A 15,505-nucleotide genomic window follows, 5' to 3' on the forward strand; every position below is an offset into this window, starting at 1 on the left:
CAATTTTGGCATTATCTATTACAACATAATCCAGATGTTATCTTCTTACAGGAGACTCATCTGTTAAAGGCGGACATTTCCCGCATGGCTCAACCTAGATTCAACCTAGATTCCCCCTCCAATACTGGACATCTGCACCAAAACAGCAGGGGTGGCTATCCTTTGCAGGACAGGTACTCAACAGGGGGTTCCCAAAGTCGTCTGTGGAAAGATGGTCGATTCCTTAAACTGGATGTCCAGATTGGGTCGCAGACATTCACGCTTTGCAAGATTTATGCTCCCAACCAAGTGCAGGATCTCTTTATTATATTTATGTGACTATAGGTACTCCTTCTCTTCCGTTTTGAAGGCTCATGGGGCATTATCTGGGTGATATAAGAAACCCATTCAGCAATATACCTACTGGGGTATAGTATACTGTGCATGTTAAATTTATGTGCACCACTTAGTTAGGATTATATGTAAATACACAGTTATTTTGATTTTTGAGTGGAGAAGGGATCTCTTCTAGGTTCTGATGAGAAGCCAGGGGAGGGCTTCGAAACATGTCGACACAGGAGACACTGCTCACTAAAGTATAGTATCTCCATCTCATTCCCCACTTTTAACGACACCAGCTCAAAGGAACATTAAAATTTATTTTTTCCACGGAGCAAGGTATTTGGTAATTTTTCACCATTCACTCACGTCTGACCCTTCCACTCACACTCCTACACCACACATAGTACTGTTTTTCTTAACAAGTGCTCCCACGCAGTCGTAGATCGCAGCACGCCCCGTCCCGGGGCGGGAAGACCCCGATGATGAAGCATGCTACCAAGGCTCCTTTTGGTGGGTGAGGGGTATTTTAACAAAGCTGTGTGCTTTTCACCATTGTAGGAGACACACGTAGTCTGGAGGAACACTTCTATACTTTCCCATAAAGGTGGATCCCTTTGTTTTTTGACAATATAACTTGAGGAGGACGTATCCACCTCTTCTGCTCTTTTGAGCATTACCTCTTCACTCCCTTCTTGTGTTACTTTGAACACACGATGACCCACCAGCTTATTCTGGGGGGTGATTTCAACCTAGTGTCGGATGCGGGACTAGACCGTAATGAAGGCTCTGTCCATGAGGCGGGGGCCATGTCCGCTTCTGTGAAAAAACAACTTATTGATCTCGGATTAATAGACATCTGGCGCTACCACTCTCCAGCTATGCGAGGCTACTCCTATTATTCCCATGTCCATCGTTCCTTCTCCCGCATTGATTATCTATTTGTGTTGCATTCCCTGATATGTGAAGCCCTCTTGGCGTCTATGTCCGATATCTCGATCTCGGACCATACCCATGTGGAACTCCTGTTGCACAATCGCACATCTCACTCACGTCAACCTCCTCGTAGAAGACTCCCTCCCCAGGTTCTCCGAGACCCCGTGGACGTATCCGAGCTACGGGAAGCTATCATATCCTATTTCTCGTCCAATGACCGACCTCAAACTCCTTTCCCCGTGGTCTGGGACGCCTTTAAAACCACGATTCGGGGTCGCATCACTTCTATTGCGATAGCTCGGGCGGCTCGCCTCTTTGAGGACAATCTGTCCCGTGACGGGTCCAACGTCTGCAGCCGCGCTGGGGCTGTTGCTGCGCAGGCCTGTGGCTCTGAAGCGAACATGTTGGGAAGCGAAAGGAGCGAAAGGCAGAGGAGGGCGTGTGGCCAAAAGGCCCAAGGACTTGGCCGTAGCCCGGGAGTCCTTAAAACGCTCCGACGCACTATCCGCCTTGTTGCCAAAAAGGCGAATGCCATCAAAGGGCATGTCCATGAGAGAGCTCTGGACATCCCCGAGAAGACAGTAGTCCTCAGCCAGGTGTGACAACGGAGCGCCACTGTCGTGGAAATCGCTCTGCCCAGTGAGTTGGCAGTGTCAAGGCCACATCGAATTGTGATAGCCTGAGAGAGCACTGTCCAGGCCTCCTCCGGACACTGAGGCAGCACTTCCGCCACCAGATCCCACACAGAGTGGGAATAACGGCCCAAGAGGCATGCGGTGTTCACAGATCGCAGCCCTGAATTGGCGGAAGAAAAAATATTCTTCCCAAACTGTTCCGGTCTCTTGGATTCCCTATCCGAGGGTGCGGGAGGGAAGGCGCTTTGGGACGTGGAGGCTTGGACAACCAAGCTCTCAGGGGTGGGGTGTTGGGATCTACAGGAGCCCCTGTGTTGGACCTGGACCTGGTGCCCAAAAGAACGACAGAAAGTAACTCATTAAAAGGCAGCAGTGGCTCCACAGAGGTAGTTGCCGGCTGAAGCACTTCTGTCAGGAGGTTAGTCCTGACGGCCACAGTAGGGAGTTGGAGGTGTAGAGCTTCGGCCGCCCTACGCAACACCACTGTGTAATTAGCACCCTCCTCCGTAGCCACGGTAGGAGAAGTTAGCATGCCATGGTCAGGAGAGGTGTCAAGACCACTGGCATCCCCGAGATCCTCTGCCCAGTCCGGGTCATACTCTCACTGAGCTGCGAGAGGGTCCTCAGACCCCTCCCCGTCCTCCCCTTCCTCCGAAGGCTGGTGGACAGGCCTAAACTAAGGAGGCTGGACATAGGGATAGAAATTCCCCATCGGCGTCTGAATCAGCGTCGAGCGATGCCGTACCAGCTCTGTGTCCACATTGGGGTTGAGACCGGGGACGACGTGGTCCGGTGCCACGGGCGACGTCGGAGGGGGTGCCGGCGAGGTCGACGGTGGTGAGGGTGTCACGAGGTCAACAGGCGTCGACCGAGATCCAGCCGTGGATCCTTGGGGGCCCTGCGGCGCCGGGCCGAAGCTGACAGCAATGCCGGAGCCAGAGCCGCCGACAGTAAAGGGTGAGGACCCTCAGTCGGGCCCGCGGGGCCAGAAGGCGCGCCGGCCGGGCCAGACGGCCCAATGAGGCAGGCCATGGCTGCCAGAAATTTCTGCCGCTGGACCGGAGTCGCCGACAGACCCGGGAAGGGTGGGTAGGTCGACGGCGACACTGTAGGCTCTGCCAGAGCTGCAGGGGAAGGCACCACCCGCACCCTCAGGCGCGACGGGGAGTCTGTGAGCGATGCCGCTTCTTCGACTTCTTATGAAGCTTCGTCTTACCTGACCCCTAGTGTGAAGACTTCGATCCCGCCGAACGATGGCGATGGCTCCGTGACCGGTCCCTCGACCTCCTACGGGACCGGGACCTTGAGCGGCGCGTAGCCGACTGCCGGACTTCAAGCAACTTTCGGGACCGCTCCCGCAAAGTCTTCGGCGCCATGGCCCGGCAGTCGGGGCACAACTTGGGGTCATGGTTGCGCCCCACGCAGTAGAGACACACATGGTGCGGGTCCGTCACCGACATCATACGATGACGGTCCCTGCAAGACTTGAAGCCGGGCATCCCTACGGCACCAGAAGTCGATCGATTTGAAAAGAAGAGACAAAAAGGCCTTGTAGAACTCAGTCAAAAAATGACTGGAGGTACCGCTCTCTCTCCGGATCTGCGCTTGCTGGCTTGGCAAAAGAAAGAACGAATGTCAGCAGGCGAGGGCAGCATCTAAGTAGCTGCCACGACGTAATCTCGGCGTACTGCTGACAAAAACTTTCCGGATCCAGTCTGACGCCTGGGGGTAATTCTAAGGTAAGGAATCTATCACTAGGTGTTTCTTTCAAAATTAAGTCGCGGTCGTGGGGGTCCTCGAGAAAGAGAATGCAGGCGTCGGTTGGAGAATCAAGGCAGGTCAGAGATCAACAGATCTCAGGTCAGGATTGCCGGGGAGACCACCTCGTGATGTTGGGGCACTCGAACTCGGGCCGTGGGCGTCGGGTGCAGAGTGTTGCAGACTTGTGGTTTTGGCTGGGGCCAGAGTCTGTTGGTGAGCAAATCCGGTGCTCACGGGAGACAAAGTCAATGGCTTGGAAGGCAGGGCAGGTCCTTCAGGTTCTTAAGGATGCTGGCGGCAGGACACACCGAGATTTTGCTGGTACAGGCTCGAGGTGGGGACAGGCCGGTAGGGCTGGGGCCAAATCAGCGGGGGTCCTCCTCTTCTTAGTTTTAGCAGGGCTTCTTCAGTCCTTCTTCTTGTCGATTTTTGTCTGAGGAGGCAAGGTTCAGGGTTGCCCATAAATACTAGATTTAGGGGGGTTACAGGTAAGTAAAGGTTGGGACCTTCCTTGAGGTGGGTACCCCTATTATGCCACCCTGCAAGATGGCGGGGACTGAGAGTTGTGATTAACCTCGCCTCCCCCAGCCGAGCGGTGGGGTTGGCAAAGGTGAGCACAACTCCCTACCTCACTTGGTTTTCCCGCTGATTTTCCCACCCAAATTGGGGGTCTGAACCGGTGGGGGCCAGTTGCTGGAAGCAGCAAAGGCCTGGGGTAGTTCTCAAAGGCGACAAGCCTTTAAAGTTTCCCTTTGTGGACCCTGCCCATCCTGGGGAAGAGGCTTGGCACCTTGTCACAGGATGTGCATTGTTTCAGACCCCCCGAGAGCAGCAGGCTCTCGACCCAGGTGTCCAAAAACATGCCTGGTGGTGGCAGCTAAGAGCAGCCACTCAGTCAGGACACTAGTGTCAGGTCGTTTTTCAGGTGCATCTCTAAGATGCCCTCTGAGTGCATTGTTCATTAAATCCCACACTGGCATCAGTGTGTGTTTTAATGTACTGAGAAGTTTGATATCAAACTTCTCAGTTTTCAGTAAAGCCATTACGGTGCTGTTCATAATGACAAACTTCCAGCACCAAATGCTCCTAATGGCATTACTGCACTTACAATGTATAAGAACGGATTTAGACATCGTAGGGGTAAGGCTCATGCACCTGTACCCTCCCCACTGGTATAGTGCACCCAGCTAGAGGGCTGGCTGATCTATGCCAGGGCAGTGGGTTGTAGGCATAGCATACAGGGATGTGTGCCATGTCGACTCTTAACTTTGTTCTGCACCAAAAAAAAAAAAGCCTGCAATGGCACAGTGTGTGTGTGTGTGTATAAAGGTACAGGGCCTCCAAGGGTGGCACAATAAGTGCTGCAGTCCTTAGAGGTCTTCCCTGACCACAGTGCCTTGATACCTATGGTACCATTTACAAGGGTCTGACAATTGGGTTTTGTTTAAATGCTGTTTTAGGAAAGAACAAAGGCCCTGGGTACTTGTTTGGCAGGAACCCAGTGCACACTCACTCAAAGTACATCAGCAGTTTAGCAAAAAGTGGGGGCAACCCTGCAAAAAAAAAAAAAGAGGGCACTTTCTTACAACCACTCTGGACGTGACAAAGCAGAGCTGCATATAAGAGGCACCCTGAGCACTGACATTAGTTTTCTCCTTCCACACTCCCAGATGCAAAGAATAGTAGAAACTGTCTGAAACAGTTTTGCAGGTTTCTAACTTGGGACCTTTTTGGATGTTAAATAAGCCATAAAATAGGACGAGAAGGTGGGAGATCAGTGTGGGATCAGAGTAGTCATCAAAATAGCATTTCAAAGGTGGGTAACTTGTCCTTCTGATAAACACTTCTAGCTGCAGATTACGCACTATTAGAACAGATACCATACCAGTATCTCCCAAAGGTGAAGGAACTGTAGTGGATTCCGAGTGCAAGTTTCTTCAGAACGGAGCAGATGAAGTGATAAACAAGTTACTTACCTTTGATAATGCATTATCTGGTAGTGACTCTTTCCAGCTGCATATTCCTTACCTTTGAATGTCCCAGGAGTTCTGAATCCAGCCTGATGTCTGGGAAATTCAAAGGTAAAGAATCTGCAGCTACACGTCTCTATCAGATCTTCCCGCGGCACATGACCTGCGTACATGACTCCCAATACCTAATGGTGCGGGTGGAAGGCATTTCTAAGGGATGACTGCCTAACTGTTAGACTGCATCTGAAAACATTTCAGCAGAATTTCTGCATGTCGGCAGGTAGTGCCATGTAGCTCTGCACTGCAGCCATTGCAGTCCAGAAATAATGTGAGACTATATAGGCATCACTCCCAACCGCTGAAAAAGTGGACTCATAGCCTAGATGTCCTGAATCCCAAGCAGAGGTGGGAAGGCACAAGTTACAGTAGTGTCCAGTAATGCCCCTATGAACAGGTTGCGCTGAGAGGACACCAGGTGAGAATTGGGTACATTTATCGAAAACCCCAACTTAAACAACAGTTGTGTTGCAACCTGCAAATGATACAGCACCATCTCTAGCGACTTTGCTTTGAGCAGCCATTCGTTCAGATAGGGAAAAACTGGAATCCCTGACCTTCTGAGATTAGCTGCCACCACAGACATCACCTTTGTGAAGTCCTGAGGTGTGGAAGTAAGGCTGAACGGAAGGACCGCAAACTGGTAATTTTGAGACCCCACCGTAAAATGGATATACTTCGGATGTGACTTCAGGATGTGAATGTGAAAATACGCATCCTGTAAATCGATCAACACCATCCAGTCTTCCTTTTCCAGTGCAAGAAGAACCTGGCCAAGGTCAACATTTTGAATTTGTCTTGTTTGAGGTAAGAATTCAAAACCCTGAGGTCAAGGATCAGCGGTAAACGACTGTCCTTTTTGGGCATCATGAAGTACAGAGTGTAGCACCCCTGACCCCTTTCCTGCTCCAGAACCACCTTGATTGCACCCTTTTGCAGCAATGACAGGACCTTCTGTTGGAGAAGCAGAAGATGCTCTTCTGAGCAGAAGCCCTAACTGGGAAAGAAAGGAGGGGGACTTTCAGGAATGGTAGGGCATACCCAATCTCTAAGATGTTCAAAACCCATAGGTCTGTAGTAGCAGACCTCCAATGCAGTAGAAAATGGGACACCCGCCCTCCCATGAAACAAGCATGCTTTAGGAGGGTGGAGCTAGAGCTGCTTCACTGCCACACCACTGGAGGGGCAGAAGAGGAGGAGGAGACTTGCTATTGTGCAGCACCCCGCAGACCTTTCCCCTGTAGAACCAGTACAAGGAATTTGCCTGCTGTTGCTTGGTATAAAAGGACAAGTTCTTCCAAAGCCACGAAACTTGCAGAACTGCTCAAAGCTCCTCGGTTGAGATTGAAGCCCCAAATACCTTGCTGTGGCTTTGCTGTCCTTTAAGCGCAGCAGCGCCGAATCCGCTTTAGCCCAGAATAGGCGCGATCCATTGAAGGGCAAATGCAGCCTGGATATGAGGCGAGAATCCCGAACCACGCAACAGTGCATGCCTCTTAGTTCCCACAGACAATCCCATCAACCTGGCTACTGAGTGGGCTGTGTCCAGACCAGATTGGATCACTTGGCGGGCAGCTTCTTTGGCATCTGACAACACCACTGAGAAATGCCCTTGTACCTCCTCGGGCAACTTTAGGACAACCTCCCTGGCTGAGTGCATGAGGGCATGGATATAGCAACCCAAAAGGCATGTGGCATTTGTGGATTTAAGGGCCATACTCCCTGATGAGAACACCTTCTTCGCTGATAGCTCCATGTGCTTTGACTCCTTATCCGCAGGTGTAGATGTGAAGGAACCCCCAGAAAACCTTGAGGAGCACAAAGCCTGGACCTCCAAGCTTTCTGGCGAAGGATTGGTGGACAGGAATGCAGGATCCCCCAAAACCACCATACCTCCTTGCCACAGTTGAAGTGGACATTGGCTTTTGCCAGACATCCAGAATGGGCTTTGTCAGCGCTTTATTGAAGGGAAGCAAAGGTTCTGAAACAGAGGAAGAGGAATGAAGCACCTCTGTAAGAATATTAGATCTTAACTCCGCTGCAGGAAGCGGCAACTCCAAGAATTCTGTAGTCTTTCTGATCACATCATATGTGGTCACCTTCTGTGTTGGTAGGCCCCTTGGTGATGAAAGCTCCCACTCAGGAGGGGTGTCCAGGCCACTAGCCTCTTGCAAACCCTCAAAATCCGAGTGAGGATCTACAATCTCTCCTTCCTCAGCCCCTCCATGCGCCTCCTGGTACTTTTCCTCCAACTGCCTTTGAGCCTCACCGAGATCTCATCCTCAGAATCGGGGTCGTCGACGCCAGATGTGGCGCCAGTGAATTTGAGATCAGCGTCGAGGGGAAGTCCACAGGAACAGGAATCGAAGCCGGTCGAGTCTGCACCAGTTCAGAACTGGACAGCGACACGGATGACCCATCTAGAGGAGCTCCCTCCAAGGACTGCACCATTGTTGAACATCTCGCCATCAGAAGAGGCCAACTTCGTGGAGTCATAGGCATTAGAGGTGCCTGGGGAAAGTGAGGTGGCAAACCTCCCAGGGAATATGCTAATGGACCCATGGGGCCAACAGGAGCACCAGTAGGGTTCACAGCTCCAGCGAACAAGCCAAACATTGCATTTACAAAATGTGACGGATTCAAACCCGGAGCTGGGAAAGCAGAATATGCCTGATCCAGTACCACAGGCTCTGGAGCCATTGGAGGAGGCATCAAATTTGGCTCCGGTTGCAGTGGCGAAGATCCCGAAGCCAGTGGAGAAGTGGTTAACTTGGGCAACGTTGGAGGCATTGCATCTAATTGGAGCCGGTGGAGTCACTGTTTTCGGAGCCGGAGAGGGGCCACAGACACCCCAGGTGAAGGAGTCAGAGAGATCTCAACCCTACGATGATGTATTGTACTTGGGGACACCGACTTCGGAGTCGGATCCTTCAAAGAGTGACGCTGAGAACCATGATGCCGCTTTGTCTTGTGCTTCTTAGAACACCTCGAAGTGTGTGTAGTTGGCAGCTTCGAGCGGGTCCATGACCTCCCCATACCTCTCTTCTGCTTTTTGGCCTTGGCCATGAATAATTTGACCTCCCTCTCCTTTAGCGCTTTTGGATTTGTGCGCTTGACGCATAACGAGGCGAAAGCAGGAAGAACCGGATGAATGTACGGCAAGCTTTTGAGACAGTAATGTGCGGGTACGGCAGCAATGAGAAGAGAGCCAGGGTCCCCCTAGGTGATTCAAGGTTACAGTTACAAAGGTGCTTAGAGGATACCTTTACTGCTGAATGGGGATAGAGTGTATTCGAAAATAAGAAGTTGTTGTTGTTTTCGATTAGCCTGGACAAGACGTCAGATAGAGTGTACCCCTGTCCTGAGGAAGCCAACAAGAAATTGGGGGCTGAAACGTAACCGCGTCGACATACACATAAAGGAGGAGTCCAAACATTTTTTTTTAATGAAACATTAGTTATTTTGCGCACACAATTGATTGAGATAGAGGAGTGACACCTCTGGCGCTAAGAGGACTACCTCTGAATGTATCACTTAGAAGTAGAAGTGTACATGGTAATGAAGTAGTTAGGGGAATGTATATGTTGTGTATATGGTTGATATTGTATATATGTATTTTGTTATTACTTATGTTTGATTAGTTTTTTATGTTTTGTGTTTAATTCAATGTGAATAAATATGTCATCTTGAGACTCGCCGATAGATATTTGTACCCGACAAATGATTTTTGAATAATTGTGCTAACATAAATATTATATTGCCAAGGTAATTTGTGGTTCCTTGTGCAAAAATAAATGAGAGATTGATCCCTCTATACCATTGGTTTTTTATACTATAGATCTTTTATACTATAGATGTCCCGACATCATGGTCTGACGAGAACACCATAAACAATCTTCATGGGGTCAGTGATAGACATCTGGACCAACATTCTTTGTATCGCTTGAAACCGGACGTCCTCAGAATAGTCATCTTTGACGGCTAGAAAGTCACGACTACAGCAACAAAGATACTGCCGGAAATGGAGAGCCCGGGAAAAAAATGTTACTCCTCGATGGTACGGAAAAAGGGAACTGACGGCAGCACGCCGGCGAGGTCTTCTTATGGCTCTGATGACGTCACTCTGAGTCGCGTGCAGAGCTCTTCTATTGTAACGTCCTCGTTGATGTGGGAGAGCTGAGGAGAAAAGCTTCAGTGGAATGCTGCACATTGGGGTAATTCAAAAGGTGAGGAATCCACAGGCAGATGTATCCATCAGAAACTTGCCTGCAAAATCGTCAAAGGACAAGAGTTGACCCTCTTAAAAGAAATCACCCAGTACTTGTATAAATGCTGTTGCCCAGATTTTAGGATCCTAGGGTATCTGGGCACATGCATTTCCCATGAGACTCGAAAGGAGAATTGCAGGTGCATATGGGATAACACCAGTCATTGATACGCAGAATTCACTGAAAGCAACAATGTGCTATGCATTATAGAAGGAATTAGGGGTCAAAGTATTTTTTTTAACCAGTGAAGAGTCATACCATCTCTATTAAACTTCATGCAGCTGCCAATGCGGCTGTGTCATCCAGCTGATTACTGGATAGCCAGCAATATACCCAATGTGGTTTGGCCACAAAGTAGTAGCACTCAAAGCTTGAGGTTCCCAGCCCGCCCTCTCCACTGGAAGCCGCAATGTTGCTAATGCCACTCAGCAGAGCCAGCCACAGGGCGTCTAAGCCATGAAAAGATTTAACCTGGAGGTATAGTGGTAATTGCAAAAGTAATGTTGCAGCCAAAGGAGCATGACCATTTTGGACAGTGCTACTCGACCCATTGCTTATAGCTGCAGTGTCTTCTAAAAGGCTATGTGGCTGGTGTCATCATCCTGGTAACACTACCATCCATCAAGTCCTGTCCATGGTTATGATAGGGTTTATACTTAAGTAATTAAAAGTGTCTCCCTGACACTGAGGTGTCTCTCCTCCAATGAGTACATGCACCTCTGTGGTATCAGGAACAAGAGAAAACAAGCATGATTTGTGCCAGTTGACCCTCAGATGCAAAACTGAGGCAAAAGTTAAGTGTACCATAGTCGCATCTTTAAAATACAGCAGAATAGCTTCTGTATATAGGATTATTGAATATGTTCAGTCACCTAGTGGGATGCCCCACAACACACTTTCCATCTTGCTTCGGTCGAATAGCCAGGGATTTAACCTGAAGAGCAAAAAGGAGAGGGCACGTGGGCAGCCTTTTCTAGTCCCTCTTAGAATCACCAATGCCCGATATGTCTAAAGGGACTAGTGTGAATGATCTTTGCAACTGGCTTGAGGTGCACAAAGCTTAGATTACCAAGCTCTCTAAGGAATAGTGGGCTGACAGAGAAGCTGGGTCTTTTGGAGCCGGACAATACTGTCTGATCATTAACCTGCTGAAAGCTAGCGCTGAAGAGGGTTTCTTCCATGCTGCTATGACGGCTTCCGTCAAGGCCTTGTTGAAGGACAGTAATGGCTCAGATGTCAGAGTCGTAGGGAGTGGCACTTCTGTGAGGACACTAGTCTTGACATCGATGCTGGTAGCTGCAAGTCCGGTAACTCAGCAGCTTCCAGTTGACTGATTGGAGAGGGGTGGGAGGTCCATTTGAAAAATCTATGTCCATTTCTGAGCAAGTGTCTAGCCCACTAGCAGAGCATAAACCAGGCACTTCATATGGGTTTTCTACAATACAATCAGCATCACCATGAAAGTTAAGAGGATCAGGTCATGGAGCCTCTGTCCCTATTCTTCCTCTTCAAAAAGGCTTTGTGCCTCCCTTCTGGAATGTTTGTGAGGAGGAGTCTCCATGGGTGGAGGAGGAGGTGGGCAGCTAACTCTTAGTATGGTTCTGGATGCAGCTGGAGTAGCAGCATCAGTGGCTTTATTGGTGGCACTGAGCAGGACACCTATGCTGGGGCCACGTAATTTTGTACTGAAGTGAAAGCTGGTGGAGGTGCTATAGGTACAATGCATTTGGTGCCACTGGCAAGAACAATGGGTGATCCCTGTCCTGCTTCTACAGGGTTAAGGCCTGGCAAAAGTCCTGAATACTGGGTTGAGGAAGCAGCTGAGTCAATCCTCGTCAATGGAAACACTAGGAAAGAGAGAGGGGCCAATATCAAAGGATTTTGTACAGAAGGCACTGGCGCTGATGGCATTGGGAAAGAAAACCATCAAAATTGGCTCCAAGGTTGGATTTGGCTGAGGTGTGAAGCTACTTGGAGCTAAATCTGTTGGCACCATCATGACCAACTCGACTACAAGGGTGAGGATCCTGTAAGAGACCATAAACAGTTTGGCTTTACGCCCGGTAAGGGCCTTAGAATGCAAGAGGAGGTAAGAGTTGCAGGAGAGAGATTTGTGGCCCAATCCAAAATAGCAGAAATAAATGGAACGTGGGTTCATGATGGACATCTTTCCCTTGTAGTCCCTATAGGGCATAAAGCCGAAAGCTTCAAGGGTTAAATTGAAGATTCAGTCTGATGCCTGGATTATTTTATAGCTGAGGAATCTGCAGGTAGAAGTATCCCTCAAACATTTTAATTTTACATCATGAAAACACAAAATGTGCTGACAGTCATCACTCACCTCGTTTGATCGAAAACTTCTTCCTTGCATTCCATGTTTCCAGAATGCTAGAACGCTATCCTGTAAACAAACTAACAAACAAGTTAAATCAATAAATACATAGATCTATTTAGATATAAATTATGAAAACACAAAGTAATATATAAACAATTAAACAAGTTACTTACCTTCAGTAACCCCGTATCTGGTAGAGACTATCTAGATGCAGATTCGTTACCTAAGAATATCCCCAGGTGTCAGACTGAAAACAACAAGTTACTTACCTTCGGTAACTCTTTCTGGTGGATACAGTATCTGTCTGTGGATTCCTCACCTTGTGAATATCCCCTGGGCCAGCAACATTTGGAAATTTTTCGTAGCTCTTCACGCCGACGAGGACAACGTCACAATAGCATGGCTCCGCACGCAGCTCCGCTGACGTCACTAGAGCTGTAAGAGAGCCTCGTCGGCGTGATGACGTCAGTTCCGCCCTTTTTTTCCGGGCCTTCGAGGCACACGGACGGACCGACAACAATATATATACAGTATACACAGTACATAATATTCAAACCAACACACAGTGTGAAGTCAATGCAGGAAAGCAAAATAAATAACATACTTCCTTTGACAGTAACAGATAGATTTTATCACATTATCACTATTGTAGGTATACAAGGGTGGACAACGGGGAGGCGGGTGGGTCAGTGAGGAATCCACAGGCAGATACTATATCCACCAGAAAAAGCGTTACCGAAGATAAGTAACTTGTTCTTTTGATGGCTACATCTGCTAGTGGATTCCTCACCTTGTGAACAGAGTCCCACAGCAGTAACCCAGTATCGGAGGAGGGTGTTCACTCTTCTATACCAAAAAGTCCTGAAGGACGGAACGTGCATAGTGTCCGTCCCTCCTCACCTCGGAATCTATAAGCAGTAATGCTTCGCGAAAGTGTGGAGGGAGGCCAAAGTTGCCGCTCTACAAATGTCCTGCACAGGAACACCTCTAGATAAGGCAGATGTAGAAGACTTTGCCCTGGTAGAGTGAGCCCTTATACCCTCTGGAGGTTCCTTACCGGCCAAAGAGTAACAGATCTTGATGCACAAGATAATCCTTCTGGAAAGGGTGCGCTTGTGCACCGCTCTGCCTTTCCTGCAGCAAATGAAGCCCACGAAGAGCTGGTCTTCCACTCGAAAGTCTTTAATTGTATCGAGGTAAAAACTCACTGCCCTTTTAGAGTCCAAGCGGTGAAGCCGCTCCTCCTACTTGGAAGGGTGAGGGGGAGGATCGAAGGTAGGAAGGGTAATGGACTGCCCCAGATGGAAAGGAGTTACCACCTTAGGCAGAAAAGCAGCCCTGGTCCGGAGTACCATTCTTTCAGCATGAATTGCCAAGAACGGGGGTTTCGAACTCAGAGCTTGAAGCTTATTTACCCTCCTTGCAGAGGTAATGGCAATGAGAAAAGCAGTTTTAAAAGACAATAGCCTTAAGGGACACTTGTGCAAGGGTTCAAAGGGACAACCCATCAAGTAAGTTAAGACAAGATTTAAGTCCCATTGAGGCACAATAAATGGAGTGGGCGGAAATTTGTTGGTAAGGCCCTTAATGAACCGTAACACAATAGGTGATTTAAACAAGGACGGCCGATCCGGCAAGCAAAGGAATGCCGACAAAGCCGATAAATAACCCTTCACAGTAGCTACAGCTAAACCTTGCTGAGCTAGAGAGAGAGCAAACTGAAGGATGTTGGATAAACGAGCCCTCAAAGGGTCAATAGACTTCTCCCCACACCAATGGACAAATTTGGACCAGCTATAGGAATAGATAGACTTGGTGGAGTGACGCCTGGCAGACAAAATCACGTCCACCACGTCAGGTGGGAGAGAAAAAGAATTCAGGTAGCCCGTTCAAACTCCAGGCATGAAGGTGTAAGCTCTGGAGGTGGGGGTGTAGAACCTGCCCCTGCGACTGAGAGAGGAGGTCTGCCCTGAGAGGGAGACGGAGCGGAGGGCACAAGGAGAGGTGGAGAAGATCTGTATACCACACCCTTCTTGGCCAATCCGGGGCGATCAATATGACTTGGGCCCGGTCTTGGCGAATCTTCCTCAGAACCCGAGGAATCAAGGGTATGGGAGGAAACGCGTAAAGGAGATACGAGTCTCATCTCAACTGAAACACGTCCCCCAAAGCTCCCTGCATCGTATACTGGAGACTGCAGAATGACGGGCAGTGAGCGTTCTCGTGAAAGACGTAACGAACCACCTATGGATGGAGCCTCCACTCGTGGTCGGTAGAGAACTGCCGACAGACTGTCTGCACGCACGTTCAGCACTCCGGCCAGATGATTTGCCATCAGACAAATGTGATGATCCTGAACCCAGGACCAGAGACGCAGAGCCTCTCTGCAGAGACAATGCAAACCCAATCCTCCTTGCTTGTTGACATACCACATCGCGGTAGTGTTGTCCGTCAGGACTTGAACCGACTGACCGCGAAGAGAAGGGAGGAAGGCCTTGAGTGCCAAACGTATCGCCCGCAACTCCAAAAGGTTGATGTGAAGCAACCTTTCCTCCGGAGACCAAAGAACCTTGATCTCCAGATCCCCCAGATGCGCACCCCACCCTAAAGTGGATGCATCAGTTATCACTGTGGCCACCGATGGAGGTAGATGGAAGGGCTTTCCTTGAGACAGATTGCCCTCCACGCTCCACCAAGAGAGATCCGCTGCAGCTTCTCTAGAGGTTCTCACAGACTCCCTGAGATCTCCGTTGTGCTGATACCACTGCCTTCAGAGGCACCACTGGAGCGCCCTCATGTGCCAGTGTGCATGGTTGACCAACAGAATGCAGGAAGCAAACAGACCAAGCAGACGAAGGACCTTTAGGACTGCAACGACCGCTCCACTGTATAACACGGGAATCATTTCCTGTATGTCGAGAATCCTTTGTGGAGGTGGGAATGCTCAACACACAGTAGCGTCCAGTACCGCCCCTATGAACAGGTTGCGCTGAGAGGGCACCAAGTGAGATTTGGGCAGGTTTATCGAGAAACCCAATTTGTACAACAGCTGAGTTGTAACCTGCAGATGATGAAGCACCTTCTCTGGCGACTCCGCTTTGATCAGCCAGTCGTCCAGATAGGGGGAAACTGGAATCCCCGACCTTCTGAGATGGGCTGCCACCACTGCCATCACCTTGGCAAACACTCGAGGTGCAGTAGTACGATCAAACGGGAGAACCGCAA

General features: G+C 49.4%; 1 protein-coding gene across 8 annotated transcripts in view; it reads right to left on the reverse strand.

Moving 5' to 3' along the window:
- MAP4K3 (mitogen-activated protein kinase kinase kinase kinase 3) overlaps nt 1-15,505 on the reverse strand; it is a 1,115,786-nt gene that overhangs the window by 120,796 nt on the left and 979,485 nt on the right. For all 8 annotated transcript variants that reach the window (XM_085612074.1, XM_085612073.1, XM_085612071.1 and 5 more), the window contains one exon: nt 12,287-12,357. In XM_085612074.1, coding sequence (XP_085468200.1) covers nt 12,287-12,357 — 71 coding nt within the window. The remainder of the gene's footprint in view (nt 1-12,286; nt 12,358-15,505) is intronic.

Source organism: Triturus cristatus, chromosome 6 (assembly GCF_964204655.1).
Source record: "Triturus cristatus chromosome 6, aTriCri1.1, whole genome shotgun sequence".
Lineage (NCBI taxonomy): Eukaryota > Metazoa > Chordata > Amphibia > Caudata > Salamandridae > Triturus > Triturus cristatus.